The 22,321-nt window shown below is 51.0% G+C and overlaps 1 protein-coding gene across 1 annotated transcript in view; it reads right to left on the bottom strand.

Moving 5' to 3' along the window:
• Nucleotides 1-16,578, bottom strand: part of LOC128271377 (nuclear receptor-binding protein homolog) — a 42,720-nt gene extending 26,142 nt beyond the window's left edge. The window contains exons 1-2 of the mRNA XM_053008868.1: nucleotides 15,157-16,578; nucleotides 765-970 (exon numbers count right to left, since the gene is read on the bottom strand). Of these exons, the coding sequence (XP_052864828.1) occupies nucleotides 765-899 (135 nt within the window). The 5' untranslated portion in view covers nucleotides 900-970; nucleotides 15,157-16,578. The remainder of the gene's footprint in view (nucleotides 1-764; nucleotides 971-15,156) is intronic.
• Between the last annotated feature and the right edge of the window lie 5,743 nt (nucleotides 16,579-22,321).

Here is a 22,321-nt window from a genome sequence, read left to right as displayed (position 1 = left end):
AAACATGGTCGAAAAGCCTGACTATACCTGGGCCTCACGGACCGAGACCTGTCCTGTCTGAAATTATTCTAATCCAAATGTAATCTTCTACTTGCCGCTCCCCAGCGAAGGCGGCCCAGTAAATGGATGACTGGCCAGTTTCGCGCCACCCCCCGACACCAACACCGACACAGGTCCACAGAGCACGCAATCCCAGATTAGTGTATCTGCCATTTTCGCACCGACAGCAGCTCTACGCGGAGATTCTGAACCGGATTGGTACACACCGGAGTGCACCTCCGTGAGCGACCATGGACCATTGGTGTCTAGAGGCTAGAGCGCGTGAAGTTGTGTGGAGCTCCTCTGGCCCCGTGACGGTTCTTTCTCCACTTGGCGGGAGAAGTGCGCTCGACGCCATCACCGGGCGACGACGACGACGCTGTTATCGGTAAAGGTCAAATTAATTTCGCGAAAATCGTTCTCCACTCTCGCACTCGGATGATCATCATTGGCCCGGCGGCGGTACACAGCTACTACTACTAGTTAGTGTCCCACACATCGAGTCTCTCGAGAGCAGTCCGTTGCAGAGACATAACCGATTAGAGGCACAACTTTATCCCTCGGGTCCCCGGGGAAAAGTCGGACGGACGGACGAAAAACTTCTCCCAACACCGGACCGGATGGTTAAATAATGTAATTTTCACGTATAAATTGCCACACAAAACGACGACCCTGAGTGTGAGGCCACCAGCCCCGCCACACGGGACCGGAACGTTGCCACTTACCTCCTCTTTGCGTTTCAGCCATCTTCCGCAGGGACTTTCCTCTAGAATTTCACTTTCATCCTCCGAATCCTCACCGCTCTCTCTAGGGGACCTGTTGTGCTCGGTTTCGTTGTTACTGGAACGACTACCCGGCATGGCAGAACAGACGCAACTTGGGGAAAAATATTCGGTCGACCTCCGGGTGTCGAGGATATTTTAATTAGTACCTGCGGCGAGGGAGAGATAGAGAGAGAGAAAAACATTTAGTCAATTAGAAGAGGTCCGTGACCGTGTTTGATCGAAGCTTGACGAACTGAAACTTTAAATTGATGGCCCACCCCGGGGGGCGGCAAAGGAAGCTAGTTCGCGAGTGGATCCGGGGGGAGGTCATAATAATAGCTTGGCGGACATGAACTTGAACTTTATCAATTTTAGACCACCGACCACTGATTCTAGTCACTGAGGTTCCTTCGTGTCATTCCGGTCGTGCTGGTTGTTATTCCGGTTGCCCCGGCAATGTAGTAATGGCGGTCTGTTGCGCTGCACACGCCACAGTGGAAAACTGTTTCCAGGTTTGTGGAGCATACACACCCGGGGCCTGGCTTATCGATCGGGCCCAGGGGGTGAAGTACAAGGAACTGACCCTCCTACTTTGTGGTCCTCATCTAATATTGTTTATTGACCCAAATCCGCGGTGTTTACGAGGGATACCTAGCGTCACGTGTGCCGGGGTCGATTATCGGTCGTATCGGGAGTCGCGTGGGGCACCATCGACGACAGTCCGTTCCTCCCGCCAGCACCTGGTTGGACCTTCTTAATCGTTTTAAGATGAAAGCTGGGTACAGGCGGCGAAAAATGAGGCATCCGTGTCGCGGCGGCCAGCGGTTTCATGTTTCAACGCAAACGACGCGCAAGTAGCGCATGTCACCGCCATCAGACAGGGCCCGCCCGACCATTCACATTAAACGTGATTTATTAGAGGTCATAGAAATATCAAATGAGTTGCTGTGACCATCTCCCAACTGGCGCAGCATCATCGCCGAGAGGTTAACTGTCGGTCGGTCGGTCGGTCATTGGAAGACGATCTTTTCGCTCGGCACCACCCGGAACAGATACTATCGCCAGACCGACAGACGCGGACGGACGGACTCTCGATTGACAAGTCTGCCCGCCGGGGACACCCATGTCTGGTCCGTGTCGGGCCCGGTTAATGGACTCCGTCGTTGCGTCTTGGTCGCAGACGCAGAGTTATGCGAGTTAGTACATTCCAACGCGACAGCAACACGGACCCACCGGGCGGGGGATCTTGTTCTGCCATACAGACTCACTCAAACGCCATACTCAGCACTCAAATGACTGTTACACTAAATTTACTTTCGCACGAATCCATCGCCATGGGCTGTTGCTCATCAGACGTGGATTTCCAAGATGTAAGCAGCAGATACTTGGGCCGAATGAGTCACCACTAGCTAGCTGGGCTGGGCAAACTTTCCTGTGACACGGACGTTGAGTCACACAGAAGCATGGCTTCGATCTGCCCGAGGTTGTGAATGGCGGCCCCAGGCGCAGATTAACACGTTGCAACGCCATTCGCTGTGGCACACCCTTACGGACGGACACGTTCTCAACTACGCCGCTTTGCCAATGATGACGACGTTTTGTTTTATTCATAAATTCTTAGTTTACCTTTTCAATGTATCATTTCAACATCAGAGTCAACAAACACCAGGCCCTCCAAAACACGTCGCCACTCGTCCATAACCCCGACTGGCGACTGATCGATAAACAGTCGGTCAAAGTCCAGCCAGCCCTGCTGTCAAACGGTGGCCAATTAGAGAACAGGTTCCGGGGATGCGTCATTCAGCCGGGGCGCCGATTCGATCGGTTAACCTTCCGCCAATCTTGACCCGGGCCGGGCTGCTGCAGATGAGCAGCATATGACCAGTCTGTTCTCTCTCTCTCTCTCTGTCTCTGTGTGATAAACCATGTTTACGACCGCAACATAGGAGCGCAGTGGCCTCTCTGGCGGTCACAGTTTGACGTGCGTCACGGATCAGCGTGGCCGGAAGCAATAAAAATCTAAATGTACAACACACCCCCCCCGAGGGGTGAAGCCTTTAAAACCCTAAAGACACACACAACCGGAGGACTACTACCCGACCGGCCGGCCGGCCAGTGGCCATAAATTTGGAAAGTCTCTCCTCTCTATCATGCTCTGGCCACTCGACGTTTGCACTATGTGCCGTCGTCGTGCCGTTAGCTTTTCCACCATCGATTCCCGGAAATCGAAAGTAGCGGAACTGCATGACGAGTTTTTCAGCGAAAATTCATCGAAAAAAAAATGGGACCGAGAAAAAGTGCATTCGGGAAAGGACCGGGCCGGGGAGGGCCCGACTTTCCAAAGCGAAAGTGTCCCAAAGATAATTTCGGGGGCCTGCTGCTGCTGCTGGAAAAGTTGGGACCCATTTTGCAACACCGCCATTGGGACGATTTCGCAACTCGCGCGATTAGATCCGCAATTCGTTGGATAATCTCGCCACCGGTGTCCAGCTCGCCGGTAGATAAATCTTTGGTTTGTCGTTTAACATCCAATTAGCGGCGAAAAGCAAAAAAACCCCACAGACAGGCGAAACATAATGGACTGGTGCGCCTCGCACAAAACGCGAAGGAGAAAGCACACGGAGATCTTCGACGGCGGCGGCGGCAGCGGACAACTGGGAAAAGTGCAATCTGCGGACGCGGCTTTCTACAGCACACACACGCACCGGATGGCGCTGGGCGCGTGTGCTAAGCCATTCGTTATGGATGTATTTTTGGCACGCTAAACGGTTTCCCGTCGAAAAAGGGCACGCTACACGCAGGAAACCCACCCGCCGCCTGGCTATTTCTGGGGCCGCGCAGCTAATTGATAAAATATGACAGCTTAATTGTGATTAAGCAGTCGGTCAACATAACCACACACACACACACAGTCACGAACGTACGCCCTCGACCCCGCCGGTGGCGGCTTAGCGGCCGTCTCATCAATATTTCCGGACACAGCGAGCGAACGTCAGCAGCGCGAGCGGGGCGGATGATCCGCGTGGTCCGGGGGCGTGATTTGAGTTGTTGCGCAGCATATGGCCGGGCCGTGGCCGGGGGCGAGGGTTTACTTTTTTCTCCCCTTATTTATGCCACACAGTTATTACTCGGACCCGGGCCCGGTTGAAGGCCATCAAATATTTCGATCGGTCTCGGCGTTATGATGCGCTCCGGTAGCCGGCACCACGGTGAGGATGATTAAATGGAGCCAAAACACATGTTAGGGCGAGGGCTAAGCAGCTCTAAGCTGTCGTGACCCAACACGACTTGATGTACTTGCTGCTGCTGCTGCTGCTGGCCATCGGTCAATCAAGACCGGTGTGCTGCTTTGTGCGTGAATTAATAAACCGGAATTAATGGGGTGTCGCGCGGTGTAACGCCACATTAATTTTCATCCCAATTGAGAGCCCATCAGGAAGAAGGACACTCTTGCGGGTGGATCTCCGTTTTCCCGGGCCTCGAGAAAGTTAGTCTGTCTGGCGGTGGCTTGCATCGGCCTCGTGCGGTTGTTGCGTGGCAGAGAAATTTTCACGATCGATGCAGAGAAATGCATCACCGTTTCTCCGTCGCTTTTTGGGCCTTTACGCTGGCCGCTCCCAGGCTGTCTGTGGTCGGGTAGAGACAGAGACAGAGAGAGAGAGAGAGAGAGCGCCCGAGACGGATTGCAATTTTCGTGCGCAACCCCAGCAGGCCCCCGATGGTGGCCGGTGGCCGGGGTGGTTCGGAAAGATTAGTGTTTGGGAAAGTTGGAAAAGGTTGATTGCATTTCACACATGGATGGCCGGCCGGCTTGCCTGCTGTGCGGTTTTATCCAAAGGGCAGTGTGGGCAATAGCAACATATGCTGCAGCTGCAAGAAGCGCGGTTTTCTGTGTGTGCCTGGAAATCATCCTTTTATTTACAAACGCTGAAAGTGTTTGAAATAGAATGGCAATCGATTGGCATCAAAGTGCATCCGGGGGGGGACACATCTTGCGTTGTTTGCACGCTGTCTTCAACGGACAGCAAACTTAAAGGTTACCACCGCCCATCGAAGCTGGCTCTGAGAGCTCCTATGCGTTCAAACGACCGACGACGGTGGAGTCAACAGTTTCTCTGGTTCAACGCAGAAAGGCCGGGACCCATAAGTGGAGGTCATAGAGACCACTGACAACGAGTGGTACCATTTTAATTGCACCTTACCGTCGTGGAACTGTTACGACCTTGGCCTTTGCCGAGTGGGCCAGCAAAAAGCCAGCATATTATGCGGCAGCGAGTGTCACTCGAAAGTTTGCTCTCCCGTACTACTTTGATATGGGCTTGAAGTTTTGCTTCCAAGTCGTTGCGACAGTATGTGTGACACAAAGTAGGCCTTCTCGTCCCGTTTACCTTCGTCGTGCTCGCTGTGCAAATATATTATGAAGGCTCATTTCCTTTCGCCAATCTAATGTTGGTGAGGCTTCTGCAAACCGCGAGCAGCACACCCAAGTGCTGCATAAATACGCATTTCAGACGCATTAGCGAAGGACGACAACAATGTGTGTGTGGGGAACCCGTTTATTATTTGTGTTTGCAGCAGCGGCGGACACGACGATGTCGAGTGCCGGTGTCAAGTGCACCGTGATCGAAAGTGGTGTGGCAAAAATCATCGGCCATCGGCAATGCATTAAAATTAATTGAATTTACGATGTATTAAATGTAACTGTGGTGAAACTAATTGGTTAAGCAATAGAATTGCGTCACCAGATTGCACCATATCGGGATGGTTGGTCTACTCTGCATTTATCTTCTCCTTCCGCTGATTGACGCTGACGACCACATCTCTTCCGGTCCCCCCGGGGGGTCGTGGTTCCCGGACCCTCCCCGAAGAAGCAATGAATTATCAGCACTGTTCAGGGGCGGCAGAGATAGGAACAGACCCGCGGCGTTGTTGTTAAGGCCAACAACTTGCGTCAATCACCATGCAAACACATGCAGATCGGTGTCATCGAATAGCATCGAAATGCACACGGCCGGGGAGTGTGTGCTGGTCCGACGAAATTGAGTAATCGATTCCAATCAAAAGATTACACCGAAAGGAATTTATAGCGCGCGCAACCCTTATCAGCCCAATTCGCGGCCATACGATCGAAAATCGTAAACTTTTTATCGCGAGATTAGAAGAATTGATGACGTATAAAATCAAGAAACATTACGTAAAGGCAATAAACCGAAAAACCCGACCGTGGTGCTGATTTGTGGTGACCGTGGTGCTGCGGGAGCTGCCATTCTACAAACTGATATCCTATGGGAACCCAAAATGAAAGGGAGGAAAAATACTAATTGAAGCAAAACTTTACAACCATAATGCTTATCGCGGACGGCTAATATCGACTAAACCATAGGGGAGTATGACCTGGGAACTCTTAAAAGCATTAGAAAATTGAAACACTCCCTTGAACTTTATGTTCGTGAAAGTATTTTATGTCAAAATTCCCGGAATTCGAGACAAATTCCGAGCAGCACACCAGTAGTGGAGCTTTTCAGATAAATAATCACCCGTGTCCCGCTTTCCGGTTAAAGAATGTGGCCAAGCGAATGCCGGAGACAGTGCCATCGCCAGCTAAAAGCGTCTTCCAAAATGGAACCGTTCCATTAAAGGGCTGGCCTCGAAAGGCTCCACGGAAAGAACGAACAGAAAAGGAAGTGAAAGCAAAAAAGCTAAGGAAACACCGGAACTCATCGTCCTTGCAGAGTCTAGACGCACAAAGTTCATAAATCAACGCAGCAAACACATTACCGGCTTTTACATGCGACGGGTTGGCGCGCCGCACGGAAAACGAAGCTTAATTCCCTTTCTAGTGTGTGTCACACACCGGTCGCCTGGCACACCACACCACTATCCAGCTGGCTGGCCAACCACGAAGGCGGCGAAAGCTTCAAGGACCAGAGGGCTCGCAAAAATTCAACCCAACCGCTGCGTGGGTTACCTTCATCCATGCAATCTAGTTCCACCGCGATTCACTTTCTTCTTCTTGGGAATTTCCTCCCCCCGGTGGGTGTGTCGCCCCCAGGCCCCAACCGGCACACCGGCACCGTGTGTTTGTGTAGTCCGTCTGACGTTAATGCAATACAAACATTGTGGAAGAAAAACAGCCGCAGGGTTAGAAGCACACGGCGGGGCGACGATGGCGGCCACCTTTATTATAATGGTCCCGGTGGCACCACGGAACGCTAAGCGGATGTTTTCCGATAACATTACGTAATGCCCGGGGTTCTACGTAGAAGCCGTCGCGTCTGACCATCAATCGTTGGTCTCGCGCCCAGGCGCCAAATGGGAAAGGTCCTGTTGGAATCCGTAAGCCCCATATATCCCATTTATTTGGGGCACCCGAGCATGACACGTGGTTAAACGACAGTTTTACAGGCATTCTAATTCGAGCACGGCGGAACGGGCCACTAGAACACGTCCACTAGAAGAAGCGACCTCATTCTCGCGTAACGCTCACAAAAAGAGAAGTGTGGCGCGAAGAATTTGCGAAAAGACCCCATCATCATCATCTGGGGAGGCCAAAAATGCCAACGTCTGTTCCGCGGACAAAGGATCAGCCAGCTGACTGTGGCTGAGGGTGGCGCGGCAATCCCATTAATCACTTACCAACCACCCGACCGAGAAAAAAAAACGAGAGCTCCAGGACGAGCCCGATCCGGGTCCTTTGCAACCCCCCGACGGCCAAGGTCACCGTTGGCAGTCTCTGGGCTGGTGGTATTGGTGGGCTGATAAATTCATTTAAAAGCACATCCTTGCTGAAGGTGTAAGCTCCCTCTCTCTCTCTCTGCCTCTCGAGGCCAACCAGCTGTTACCACACCCGGTGACGTTGCGGCTGAGACCGCAGCCACGCCTGGGTCCTTCGCTCCCCTTCAGAGCTTTCGCTGCCAAACAGCTGCTGTCACGTGCTTTCGCGTGTGAAACGCTCTCTACGCAACACACATACATGATGACGTGTGTGAAATGTGTATAATTTCACCAACCCCGCCGCACCCTTCCGTTCCGGGAGCAAGGTGTGTCACCAGCCAGCCAGACGGTCGGCGGCGGCAGTGTTTCAATTATTCGCCAGCAAACTACTATGCTACGCGATGACGCATAGGCGCGGACGCGGAGAGGCCTAATTTTATTTGTTTCAACGCCACATTTGTGCCGCCCGCGGGAAGGGTCAGTGCGGGTACGGGTGGGCGCCTGCAACAACCTAACCTACACGGCGCCAAACAAACCCCACGATCAATTAGGAGGGCAGGGCCTCCCTCCGGTTGGTAACCCAAATCAGGCGCAACCGATGGATGATTCACCCGGATGACGAAGATGGCGCGCCGGGTTGGTCCGGGTTGGTGCGGTGCGCGCGCCCGTTGCATATTTTAAACCGGATGATTCAAAGGTATGCAAATCAAATCTGCCCCACCCCCTTGTGTTAGCAGTTAGCGTCCTTGTGGCTCGCTTCGGAACGAGAGTCAAGACTGGTCAGACTCTGGTGCAGCGTGAGAATAACGCGGTGAGTTTTTCTGTTGAGTTCAAGAAATGGGAAGATTGCAGAATGGCAACAGTACGGCGATGCTCTGAAGGAATCAGAGAAACGGCGACTGAGGGGAATGGGCCATTTTCGATAGAGAATTGCGTGTGCGTTTATTGGTACGAGTTGAGTTCTACAATCCAACTTAAAGGATCTTTTTTCATGGATCTGATAAAACATTCCTTGCTTGAAGGAAGGGATAAGTAATTTCGTATCTTTATCAGATCAAAATAAGTGTTTTGTTTTATGTTTCGCCTTTCGCTTCTTTGCATTTATGAAACGACCACCTTCACTAAACTGAATGATATAAGCTTGGGGAAAAAGTCATCGACGTTTTCACGATAAATGCCTTTAGTGATCGATATCTCGTGAAAAAAAAATGCATTCATTGTTTTTTGTTTGTTCCATTCGTTTGTGAGTTACAGGATGTTAACAATGGAGGTCAACGAAGAGGAAATTCGGTACATTTTACAGTTTTTCTTTGAAAAAGGCCAAAATGAAAGCTAGGCCGCTGAAATGTTGCATGGTGTTTATGGTTCCAATACTGGTAATGTAGCTAGTTGCGATAATTTTTGGTTTCGTCTACCCGTTTCGGGTTTTTTTAATGTTAAAGATGAACATCGCCCAGGCATACGCGTTATCGAAAATGTCGATAAAAGCACAGAAATAATCAAAGTTGATCAGCATTTTAGTAATCAGAGCATTGGTCAGGAGCTGGAGATTAACAATCAAATAGTTTTAAGCCATTTGCGCAAAGCTGGATTCACAAAGAAGGGCATTGTTTGGGAGCCACCCTATTTACACAAAAAACATGATGGCTCGAATTTCCGTCTGCGAAGTTTTGGCCAAACGGAATGAAATCTACCTATTTCTTAAACGGATGAGGGACTTGGGATGAGAAATGGGATACATTCGACAATACTGGGTGAATATGATCGTGGTCTAAGCGTGGTGAAGCATCTTATCCGGTGATCAAACCAGGACTTACGGCCAGTAAGGTTCGACTGGGTTTATGGTGGGATTTGAGAGGAATCGTGTATTATGAGTTGCTTCTGTATGGTCAAACACTAAGTTCAGATCTCTACTGTCAATAACTGCATCGTACGAAGCTAGCAATTGACCAAAAACGACCAGAATCGGCCAACAGAAGAAAAGTTGTGTTCCATCAGGACAAAGAAATGTTACGCACGTCTTTAGTGACTCGCCAGAAAGTCCTTGAGCTTGGTTGGGAAGTTTTAATGCATCCGCCGTATAGTCCGGACCTCGATCTAAGCGATTGACACTTTTTCGCGCATTACAAAATTACCTGAGTGATGAAAAACTGAGATCAAAAAAGGATTGTGAAAATGGATTGCTCAAGTTTTTCGCCAATAACGACTAAGCCTTCTACAAGAGGGACATTATGAAGGTATTTTAAAAAAAGACAACAAAATGGTTCATATTTGACGCAAATAGGACGATTGGAAACCTGTTAAATATACTAGGTCGATGCGTCGAGATTCGGAATTTTAAAAAGATGGCTGTAGCTGCCGATTGGGACTTCTCAGTTTTGCTGTTCATTCATCATTACCTTGTGTTGGTATCCGGTAAATGATTTCAGGTCGAAGAAAAAAATATTTCGGTTTGCAACCCATCTTTGAAAGGGTTAGACCATGCCAACATTTGTGCCTCAAAATGACGTTTTGCGGGGATTATTATTTTTCAGCCCCTGTTGAAGAAAACTGCTTCGGAATCGCACCAAATGCTTGTCGGGACTTGTGTTTGGAAGATTGGAAGTAGTTTTGAAATTCACACAAAAAACGTCGATGACTATATGACAGCTGCGACTGACAGCTTAGAACAAAGCATAGAAAGTCAAACTAGTAGGCGGTTGTTTCAAACCAAGTGACCCAAACCGGTGACAAGGGACCTCATTGACACCCATGTCGATCGTAGAAATAACATCTAAACACTCGCGCCATTTGGCTTTTCAACTAGCAGCCATCATATTTACTAAACTGCGATCGCTCTTGGTCCTCCATCATCAAAAAGAAGGGTTTGCGAAAAATGGCAGAGCAGAACGTATCATAAATAATTAAAAGCAAAATGAGAAAAGTTTCTCCGCACGCCAGCCAGTGCATGCCGAAACGTAATTTGAGAGGCCGAAATGGCTCCGTTAATCAGAGGGTCATGTCCCGGCCAGCCACTCAGCCGGCAGAACCGCGTATGCCTAAACTTGCTAAACATTCCGCGTATCTTTTTCTCGTTGTTTTTTAAACCATTTCTCAATCTCTCCCTGTCTCTCCCTTCCTAGTCGTTCGTCGCCAGAAATCCGATACGTTTATTTACTGTACACCACACGACGACGACGACGACGACGACGACGAGCACGACAAAGTTCCGTGAAAACAACGGCTCGGTCGCGCGGCTCGCGGAGAATAAAACGAAGTAACCAGCAGCACACGAAGTGAAGTGGAGCCGCCTAGAAGATAACACAGTTATGGATTAAGTTTATGCATACAAATGACTCCCTTTTTGGAGGAGGGTGCGCCGCCCTCCGCTTATGGCCAAGCGCTCGATGGCAAGTTCTTCTTCATCAGCGAAATCCTCACGTCTCAGGCGAACAACAAACAAACGGAACGGAACGGAACGGGAAAGGCAAACCACACGCCAGCAGCAATCAGTAAACGTGAAACAATACGCCAATGACACGCTGTGGGCACGTGTATCGATTCCGTAAAGAAAAAAACCTGGTTAATACCGAATTCCACATGCCGAAACATGCCGCCACCATGGCCATCCGGAGAGCTTCGTGCAGTAATTATCATCCTCTCGTGTCCATCGTCGTCGTGGTCGTGTGTCGCTGCAGTCGTGAGGCGGAAATCAATCACCGGACATCAGCGCGTCATGTGCGCTCAAAACAAACGTCCTCCCACCAACCAACGACGGAAATCGATCCGTTCCGAAAGAGGCAATCTGTCACACGCCCGCGGTGACATCGCCACCAAACGATTAGCATACGCCCGGTACGTGCATCCTTTCAACTGTTCGTGAACCACTAACTTCTGTGCTAGGTTCTGTTTTTATTGTCAATTTTAGCTTCATATTTCGCACATTACATTGCTGCCGTACTCGCAGGGATCTCGGCATTGCACCAGTGCGGTCGGTTCCGGAAGCGAAATGAGTTCCGTTCTAACGAGTATCGCAAACAACGCGTCCGCTCATCGCTCAGTAAACACGTACGACGCGGCCCCGGCCCTGTCGGTCGCTTGGCATTGGGACTTGCGGTGTGGTGTGTGCGGCGGCGCAGCAGTATGCAGTTCGCTGACCACCATCATCACCACCCATCAGGGGGGGGTTCATCAACACATACCATCCATCCGTAGGCACTTCCTTCACATGCCACGGTTTTTAATGCGGCATTCCTCGCCGGGGCCCAACCTTGACGCGTGAGGGTGACCTACACGGAGTGCAAAACGCAGCCGTAGAGGATCGATTCGGATCGATTGTTTACATCTTCTCACGGTCCGGACTGTAGCCGGCCACCAGGCCAGTCGGTAAATGTTTGATCAGATTTAGACGATCATCAAACCATCGTACCAATACCAGTTAGTCGGTGGTGATTAGACCGATTCCGGACCAAACGAATGCACCGCAAACTGCTGCTGGGGGTCGGAACAGGGACCGAGCCGTGGGGGTAAGATATCTCACTAATAGGACCACGACTGCCCTGTTAGGCGTGTTGCGATGATTGATAGAGACGTCGTACGATTTTATCACCCAGAAAAGGGTGGTGTTCGCTGAGACACCAGCCCATTCGAACGACACCGCGCATATGGAAGTGCCGTCCTTCGCTTACGCGGAGGGTCCGTTCACCCCGGCAGAGGCACCACCACCGAGCAGTAGAAGGTGCACAGCCGGCGGCCAGAGATCGATGAACTGTTAGATGACTTTTTGCTCCTCTCAAGAAGTTTTCAAATGAACTCGATCGGCGCGTGTAAACCTATTCGGATCGACCGATCGTAGAGATCGTTTCTGTGCATTCAAATTCTCTCACCATCTCTCGGTCCGCGCGCGGTGCGCCACAGGAGGGCAGGGAGGTAACAGAACGGCCACCACCATCACAGCATCCACCAGCGCTTTCGAGCGAGTTTTTGCTCAATCATCTAATTTCGCGAAAAATCCTCCTCTTCGCCATAAGATTCGTCTACGCCGCGTGTGCCGCGGCGCAAATGGACGCGTTCGAAGATGGGGGGCGCGCGATTCTAGTGTGCTCCTCGCACCTTGGACCACCTCTCGGAGCTCCGCTGACTGACAGAGTATCCCAGGGCAAGGAGTTCCTGCCCTGTTCGATGACGTCTTCGAAGAAACACTGCCACAGAGTTCACTGCCAAAAAGAGCCGGGAGATGTGTACTAGGATGTTCAATAAGTTCGTATGGTCGGCAACAGATAACGCTGCTACGAGCTCGATTTTTTTAGTTATGTTGGTACACTCTTCATATGAACGTATGTGAAGTTTCATTTCAATAGGTCACTTAATTATTTTTTGTCAGAGTATTTTCGTGTCACAGTATTTTTTACAATGAAAAAAATCAAGTATCGTGGAGTGATTGGATTTTGTATTTTTGGAAGGTTTAAAAACAAAGGAGACTTTTGAACGAATGTTGGTAGTGTATAAGGACTCTTCACCTTTAATTAGGGGGTGAAAAGGGGGTTCCTGAGTTTAAATGTGATCGTAGTAGCCTTCAAGACGCTCCATGTTAAAAAGGTCAAGAAACAGACACAATTGAAATCGTAGAAAAAATACAGGATGTCGTATTGGAAAATCGTCGAATCACTGAAAGAGATTTAGTATAAGGCCTAGCCATCTCATTGAGCAGTATAACCAATATTTTAACTGAAGTATTGGGTTCCTCAAAGCTGTTTGCAAAATGGGTGCCACATTCGCTAAAAATGGAACAAAACCGCATTCGAATGCGAGTTTCACGGCAACATTTAGAGCTTTTTCGATAGGATAAAGGGGTTTTTGTGCATTGAATCATCACTGTGGATCGGTTCCGAAACGAGTTCGTGACCACAAATCGCCCAAAACGGTGTTAGCATCAGTTTTTTGGGATGCAAATGGAATTTTGGTAGCGGATTACTTGCAAACTGGTAAAACAATAAATTTTGATGATTGTTGTAACCTTTAGGACCTACTGAAGGTGAAAATTCGTAGAAAAAGACCCGGTTTAAAGAAGAAAACTATCCTTTTTTTCAGAACCATTCACCCTTATCACAAGAGCAATTTGAAAATGGCAAAAATCCATTAATTAAAGTTGGAATTGTTGGGGTATCCACCCTATTCACGAGATTTGGCCTCTAGCGATTTCCATCTGTTTTGAGACAGAGAAAAAACAAGCGTGGAAAGCGTTTTTCATCAAACGATGACGTCATAATAGCTGCGGACGCGTATTTTGAAGCCTTTCCAGTTTTTCATTTCAGGGATGGAATTTATGAATTAGAGTCCCGTAGGAACAAGTGTATTGATGTTCAGGAAGACCATGCTGAATAATAAAGTGCATTTCAAACCATAAAAATGTGTCTTTCTTATCGATTATACGAACTTATTGAACAGCCTCAGTAGAATATTGTGTTCACGATAACGCGTGCACTTATTCCATTCATTTGAAGATGTTAAATGAGAAAGGCAAGTATTACCAAAACTGAGAAAAGGCAACACCAAAATCTTTAGAATGCCCCGCAAACAGCGCAGCGCTTCCACAGGCGGCCCGCCCGAAACATTTGCCACATGCTGTTGCGATTTTTATTCTCCTTCGCACAGCATGCCATGCTTTCACAACCTTGGACCAATTTGCCGACCGAGCGAACGAGCGCAAAACCATCGCATCGCATCGCAGCACACGTTTGCAAATTATTTTTGCAAGTTTGAGAAATTCTCCATCTTCTTCCGCGGCGCAAACAGAAACACTGGCCATAGTGGCCCCCGCCAACTATACCTTCCCGGAACTTGGTGCGATATTTCGTCGTTTCGCAGAGGCCCACCCCGAACGGAGGAAAAAAAACACGACGTCTCTCTCTGTTCAAACAATCGCCACGAAACGTGCTGAGATTGCCGCAGCATTTCGGCCCATCCCAGAGTTTCGGAACCCAGTACCGCCGTCGTTCTGTTGTTCTACACGAAGCCAAGACTCCCGGCACAGAACAATAAGACGCGTGAGGGAATGGAATTGACACAACCAATTCACGGCTCTGGCGCGGAATGAGTTCACCAGATAGCGCGACACGGACGACGACGACGCAGCTGTTTCATTGCTTTCGCGAACCGCGGCTCGATCGACCCGATTCCAAATTTCATTCTGAAAATGATTTTGACTTTCTCAGAAACCGCTCCCCGTCCGTGGTACGCGGCGCGCCCGGGGTATCGGATTGTATCGATCGTTAACATTTTATGTCCCCCCGGCGTCTGGTCTGTGTGTCGGTGGTCAATCAATGTACAAATTTATGAGAACCAGCTCATTTGGGGCCATTTCAATTATTATTGCAGATTTATTCCGAGAAACAAAACAGGGCGATGAATGAAGCACCGATAGCGCGCAACTTCCTGTGGCCTACGGAAGATCGATAACACCGGTGCTCTGATTCACCGACGTTCTTATCGAAATCTGCTCCTCGTGCCCGATGAGTAATGAGAGAAAGAGGATTTTCTTGGATTGCCCGGCGGGCGCCACAAAAGGCGGCCACCGTACTACTGATAGCGACGGCGGGATCGGTTTATCGAAATTCCTGGAACCGAAGGTCCATGGGAACACGGCGGTGACGGTACTTACCCTAAAAAAGCTTCTGTTCTCAAACACCACACTTCCATTGAGAGTTAATTTTGGGGAGGGATTATCCACAAGCTTAGCCACAAACTCGTCTCCAGTCGGGCTGCAGGAACACCGGCAATAATCTGGTCCGGCTGGCTGCTGATACACACCCCTTTTTCCGCTTTTTCACTGGGAAAAGGACAAAACACCAACAGCTGAGCTGAGTGAGATGATGATGGACACAAAACACGGGACACCACTCTTTTTCTTCTTTTTCGTTCGCTCGCTATCTCGCTCCCTCTCACGCACTCGAGCCTTCACGCTTCTTCCTCGCTAATCGCGAGCTGAGACATGCACACAAACCCGCGACAGGTACGGTCGCACTTGCTGTTGCTGTTGCCGCCTCCTGAGGCCACCACCACACCGTTGTCTACTTTCACACGAAACACGACGACGACGACGACCGGATACGGACGGCCTTGAGATCTTGCACGGGCCGCCGCCTTGAGCCGCCGCTTATCTTCGCGACTGACGTACTTGTACTTTCCTCGGTGACGCTGACACGGCGGGCCTTCTTCGTTCCGCGATTTCGCTAATTACCACCGCCAAAGAATCACACCCAGGACACACACACGGACACGGACACTGCAGTGCAGCCCACTTCGATTGATTACGTTGTTGCAAAATCGTTTCTAACTCCACACACCAATACACACGGTTCAGCGCTCGTGGGCACACGCACACTGAGAAGCTCGTGAATCAGCGAACAACACGTGCGTGCGCGGTTCAACTGTCAAACCGCGCCGAAGGTTGGTGGTGGGGGGGGCGAAGGCTCCTCGCAAACCTCGCTCGGAAGGTGGTATCGGATGCTTCTGCTTTGCCACGGAACTCGATATTCACATTCGGCACCGCTTAGTTTTCCCTGACGCGCCCTGCCTTTTCCACGCGCGTGGCGAAAATGCGACTCTTGCGGCTGCGTGTGGAGATTGCTCGCTTTCTCTCTCTTTCTCTCTATCTCTTTCCACCTCGGTGCTCGCTATCAGTGAAGCGCGATCGCGATCGGTGGTGATGATGATAATGAACCACCACCCAAAAGCACCCACCACCACGAGAGATTGCCGCTCGCTTGTTGGTCGTTTTGTTGGTTTCGTTGTTCTTCACTCACGTCACGATCACGCGGACAACATGCACAGACACACACACCGTAGCGAGATCTACCCGATGATGCTGTTGCTGCGGGGATGGCGCTGACGGTGGCGATGATGATGGGGTTTTGGGGTTTTGCACAGTTGATTTAGCAGCGCGATTTTTCTTCCTTTCCACTGTACATCATCCTTCCTCTCTTTTCTTGCGATCCAGTGCCGCCTCCAGAAAGGTATGTTCACCTTTTACGGTTGGTTACTTTTTGCACTATTTCGCGAGTGGGCCTCCGCCAAATGGAGTGAAAACAACAAAAATGGGAAAACGGAAAAAAACCACAACAACGACCACAACGACGACGGGAGCGCACACAGACCGGACCGCAGTCTTCCTGAGCGCTCGGTGGCCGTGTAATTTGAGGAGTAGAGCTCTTCGACTAGCCCCTTCTTGGGACGACGGCGACGGAGATATCGTTCACTTTTACAAAGGGTCTCGCGCTCGGAGGCAGCGGGCCACTTTTCGCGGATCTCTTCGCTCGAGCGACGGCGGCACAACACTGACACTAGCACGGACGAATGTTCCACTCGGCGTTTTTCCTTCCTGCTGCTGCTGCGGCTGATGCGCGGCTGTGTAGTTGTACGTTCCGCTTTGCGTCGCTTTTCGCCTATTTAATATAAGGAAATTAATTCACTAATAAAGGAAAGAGAAACGGATTCCCAAGGTTATTGGTGGGCCCCCTCCGCCCCGACCGACGCGCTTTACTCTCTCCTTCTCTCTCTCCTTCTTCTCTCCACGGTGGGGTGGGTGTGCGGTGCGAAGGATCTGGATACGGCATCGACCGTTCGATGATGGCGCACGAAGAGGCGCGCACCGACCGCGGATACAAGAACTGGATGGAGGGCACGGTGATGGTGCCGGGGATGAAAATGAATCTCGTACCGGAACGATCATGTTTCCTTCTCTCGGTGTCGGACACCTAATTCGGAGGGTGGCCGCCTGAAGTACCCAAGCCGTCGCCCCGCCGACCTTGCGTCCGCGTACTTGACCGAGGACGAATCATTCCTGTATTTACTTGTTATTTCTGGTTTTTCGCCCCGTCGTCGCCCCGAAAAGGACCAAACGCACCAACCATTGGCACGCGCGAAGCGGCGACCTATGGCGCGACAGTTAAAGGCAGTTTGCGGCCCATTGATTTAACAAGCAGTTTAGCAGCAACTCTTCTAACTCCTCCGGCTAGGGCGCGGGTTCTCTACCACCCTGGCCAACTCTTGCCGCCGCCGCCGGTGACAATCGTCACAAGAACACGACGTGCTCAGCGTGCCTTGGGAGCCGCAAGGAGTAGGCGGCGACGGCGGACAGGCAGAACCATGTCAGAATCGAATGGCATCGAAGGTGCAAGAGCGGTGCTATACGGGGCGGGTGAAGGAGCGAACGAGAGAGCTCGGCGGCCCACGGTCCACTACGGTGCGTGCTTTGGCGCTAGACACCGCACCGTCGGGCGCACTATGGACGACGAATGACCGGGGGTATGGTCAAATAGTGTCTCAATGCTATTTGGTACTGCACAAAGTTTCCTGAGGATGATTTTATTTTATTCCATGGTTGCCTTGGTAACCAGAGGTCCTTTTCGATATGAACCAGCCAAAACTGCAGCAGCATGCAACCAAAAGTTATCCTTCCGAGCAGCATCAATCCGCACACAGTGCGCCGTATAGGCAGCGAGTGTCTCGTTGCAAGAACCGGACCGATTGAAGTAACGGGAGCACAACCCCCTCGTATGCGTATGGGCCAACCGAGGAAAACGAACAACAAAGAAAACCAAACTTAAGCATGCCAGAGCATAGTCCCGTCGGGCTGCCAACTCGGGACGTTTTGTCGTTCTTTTGCATATGTTAGCAGTTACTGTCTCGGTTTCAGTTGCCTCCGTTCGGCAGGTGAGACGTCAGTCTGACCCTTCGGCAGCTGTTCAATTAAGGATCTGCGCGAACCTGCACGAACTCCACCGGAGTGTGATTCGGAACCTCTGAGAAGTCCACCCGCACGGCCAACAGACGGGTTACGGATTTCCCTTCGAGGCCTCTGCCAGACGTACGCATTTCCCGTGTATCGTCGACTATCCTTTTCCTACACACACACACACACACAGCACAAGGATGCGGTGCGAGTTGCTGTCAAAGTAGGCTACTCTCTTTTCTCTTCTGTCACGGCCTGTGTTAGCGGCCGATTCTCTCTCGTTCTTGATCTAACCAGGGTGCCCCCTGGTCCCTCCGACCGTTGGAAACCCTCAAGCAACCAACGGAGGAGGAGGTACGGTCCTTCGCCTTCCGTCCACCGCATGTTCATGATTTCAGCAATCCCACGACTGCAGTTGAAGTACTGACGAGCTCGATCTAAACGCACACAGCAGCTGAAGCTGGCTGACAGACGGAGCGAGCGAAGGACTCGTGTCCTGAGTGTGAAACACGGACAAATTCCTCGCCGAGAGTGCAAATGCACCGCCGTTACGTTCGCAGTAACACCGCCCTGTGGTGTCCGCACAACAGAAAAGGACTCAACATGACGTTTTGGAACGACAGGATAACGACGCTGAAACACCGCCGCGGATCAACACAGGCGCACCGTACACGCACACACACTCAGCCACGGGCACAAACAATGCTCGGCGCACTCGGAACACACACACATACGGGCGAGCAGGCGCGCACCCTTCCGTGTGGTGCTGGCTGCGACTGCTGCTGTTTGCTGCCGAGCGGAGGGCGCACCGTTTTTTCGTGCACCGTCATGCAACACCAAATCCGAAGCCGAGAGGTGCATTCGTCTCTTCGCTTTTCCGTCGTCGTCGCCACGCGCGCCCTGCTCACCACAAATGCCACATATTTTAACGTCTGCTGGCTTCCTTCCGCGTTCCTTGGCGGTGGCAGCAAATGTGTTTTCGTTCGCTTTCGTCTGTCTCTTATCAACCTCCGTTCCGATGCGCGCGTCCCGTCCCTCCTGTCAACGGTGGAGTTGTACGACCCTTCCACCGGATCGCACGGACGAGTTCCTGTGGTTCATCCGCTCGGGTACGGGATCCGGAACCGGGATTCCGTTCTTGGTGACATTCAACACAACATTGTGACGGGCGAGTGCCAAGATCCGTCAGGATCCGCCTTCGCTGCCTTCCGTCACCCCTTCCGGAACACACCGTACAACCCATACCCCACAGAAACACACCGGAGAGAAGCACACAATCTCGTCGGGGGAACGGCAAAAGACTTTACGCTGCGATCCGTACACGGATTGAAACGGGACACGGCGCGTGTTTGACGGCACGGCACCAAAAAGACAATCACACGGACTCGGTGTGTAGTTCCTTCACGCTTTTTCGCTTCTCTTGAACTGTGAATATCTTTTTTCTTTTGTTTCTGCCGCAAAACGACTACGTTTTTTTGACATTGACATTGCAATGACAATTGCCTCGGTTTCGCCTTTTCGCCTTCGCCTCGGTTTCGCCCCTTGTTCGTTTGCTCGCTTATTCAAAATACAAATCGACCGTTACAATTTTTTAATAAAACAAAAATAATTCCATTAATGAAAATAATAAATGATAAATAATAATAAATAATAACTATTAATAAATAATTCCATTTTATTCCAATTCGAGCGACTTCCCATGTAACGAGTTAGTAACGCCGTAACGTGTGAGCGAAAGAACACGAAGATCGTTTTCCCTTCGGTAAATGTCCACGAGATGGCGCTTCATTGAACAGCGAGAGAGCTTCTCGTTCATGAAGCTTTGGGAGCTTTCGCTTGGTGAGCTTTTTCATCGGATTACGAAAACGTAGCAAAAGTTACGACAAGGGTGCATTCTACCAACATGTTTACCAAAATGAAAACGTTAAACAGTTAAGAAATAAAATCGAAGAAAATACGGTCAACTTTTTTTCCAATCGCTGGACTACATTAAGCCGCACGCCTCCGACGGAGCCATGGCACTAATAAAGGGAACGGGAGCCAGTGCCGGCTCCAATCAGCAACCAATGGCCGTCAGCCCGATGACTCAGGCCTCCGATGGGTGGAAAGTGGACCCTAGGAGCCCAGAGCGTGGTGGGCCAAGAGCAAATCCAAGAGCATCCAGCTCCTACCCGATTTTGCTGTCACGCTGCACGCTCCGTGTGCACCATAATTGCGATCCTCGAACCGGGCGCTCTTAATCTCGCGCGGCACGGGCAACAAAAATCCCGGTCAACTCGTCGGCGGTGTGATTTTTAACGGCCTTACCTTACCGGTCGCGTGCTGGACTCTCCCCACAGCCATTTTGCTCGCCCAATTCATTCATAAAACTCCGTAACCGTAACCTGGCCGGCGCACTGTGGGGAAGTTCATTCATCGCCCAGCCTCTGTGCCGTGGGGTGCCCCGGGTGGCCACCGGAGGCCTCCTACCGCCGCCAGTGGGCCGAACACCTCCACGGCGGCACCGGTGAAGTGGCCGTGTACATAAATTCGTCCCAAGTGCCCGGGGTTGAGTGTTATATTTCGTGGATGCTGATGCCCGCTCTTCCCGGGTGGGGGCGCCCGGACTCTTGGCTCCGGGTGTCTTGTCAAACCCCCCTCGGGGGCTGTTGGCAGCTTTGGCGTGGGAGCGGAAATTTGCTACGGCAGACAAATGACCGGCAGAAAATAAAGCTGTGCCATGCAAAATGGTCATATTTTACGCCGCTGCCCGGTCCGGTGTAGAACCGGGAAAAGTGGCAGTAAACTAATTTAGGGGCGAGGACCATAGCGCCCCGGTGCCGGTGCGCCAAGACTCGGTCATGGCAGTAAAACTAAGGTTCCTAAATCTCGGTCTTGGTCTTTGATGATCGAGCAATTCGTCTGATCCTCGGTGACATGTGCCGTTCGGCGAAAGGCAGTCAGCTGATCGCTCGGGAAGTGATCGAGGCACACGCCCCGGGGCCCGGGTCGCCCATTATTTACAGTCGTGTCTTCGAATGGCGGACTTGAAACAAACACGACCACGACGGAACCGGGGCCCGAGTCTCTCACCTGAGGCGCGCGAGCATCCATCTTGCGCGCACGCGGATTGCGAACGGAAGGCGTGGGTGGCTTAATTCACAGTTTCCTTTCCAAGGAGGCGGTGGGTGGGTGGGCTTTCGGTTTGCAGTGGCCCCCCGGGGGATGCGTGACAGTGAAACGGCGGCCGGCAAGTGGAGAAGCATCGACGTTGGTGACGACGCCGGTACTACACTACACACCGCGCTCCAACCATTGCCTGCCGCGACATTGTCACGCCCCGGGGGCAACCCGGGAACATTCCGAGACACCCGTCGTGGTCCGTCGATGTGTGGTGAAGCACACAGAGGGCATTACAATGTTGCTACAACTAGGTTTGGCGGACCACAGGAACCATGTTCCGAGTGTTTCCGTAAAATAGAACGAGAATTTTAGTAAATTTTTAATGAAGCTTTATAAAGCAACCCGATGATCAATTTCTTGTTATCTGTATCGATTACCTTATTTTGGATCAATTTTGTTCCTTTTTTCTGATTTGCTTGACCATTTTGCTGATCGTGCTGATCAATTGCTGAATGAATGTTCGTCGTTTCTAATTTTTTGTGATACTTAAACTACGTTTCCTTCTCTCCTAGTCACGTTTGGAACAGGACGGCAGTGACTCGAACGGGCAAGAAGCCAGTCGGGCTGTCTGCGACCATTTAAACTGAACAATTGAAATAAAACATCGTGGTCACATCAGACGGACCGGGGAGACCTTTAGTAGCGATTAGCCGATGTCTGGTGGGTGCGCAAAGTGTCATACTGCTGCCGGCCGGCCGAGCGAACCGAGCGCTGATTGGATTAAATCAAAGACTGCCTTCCCCTCGAATTTCATTGAATAATTTCCCACATCCGAGGCGGACGGGCGGCTTGTTTACGGTGTGCGATGATCATGCAACGTCTTCGGTGTTTGCTCCGGCTGCTGCGGTGTCTTGGGCCGTCCAAGGTGCCTCGGAGGACACGTGCGTAGTGGCTGCGATAATCCCGCGCGCAAAACAGTATCAATGATCCA

This window comes from Anopheles cruzii, chromosome 3 (genome assembly GCF_943734635.1).
Source record: "Anopheles cruzii chromosome 3, idAnoCruzAS_RS32_06, whole genome shotgun sequence".
NCBI classification, from domain to species: Eukaryota; Metazoa; Arthropoda; class Insecta; order Diptera; family Culicidae; genus Anopheles; species Anopheles cruzii.
The sequence above is the reverse complement of the archived record's forward strand: the minus strand, read 5'-3'. Positions and strand labels throughout refer to the sequence as shown.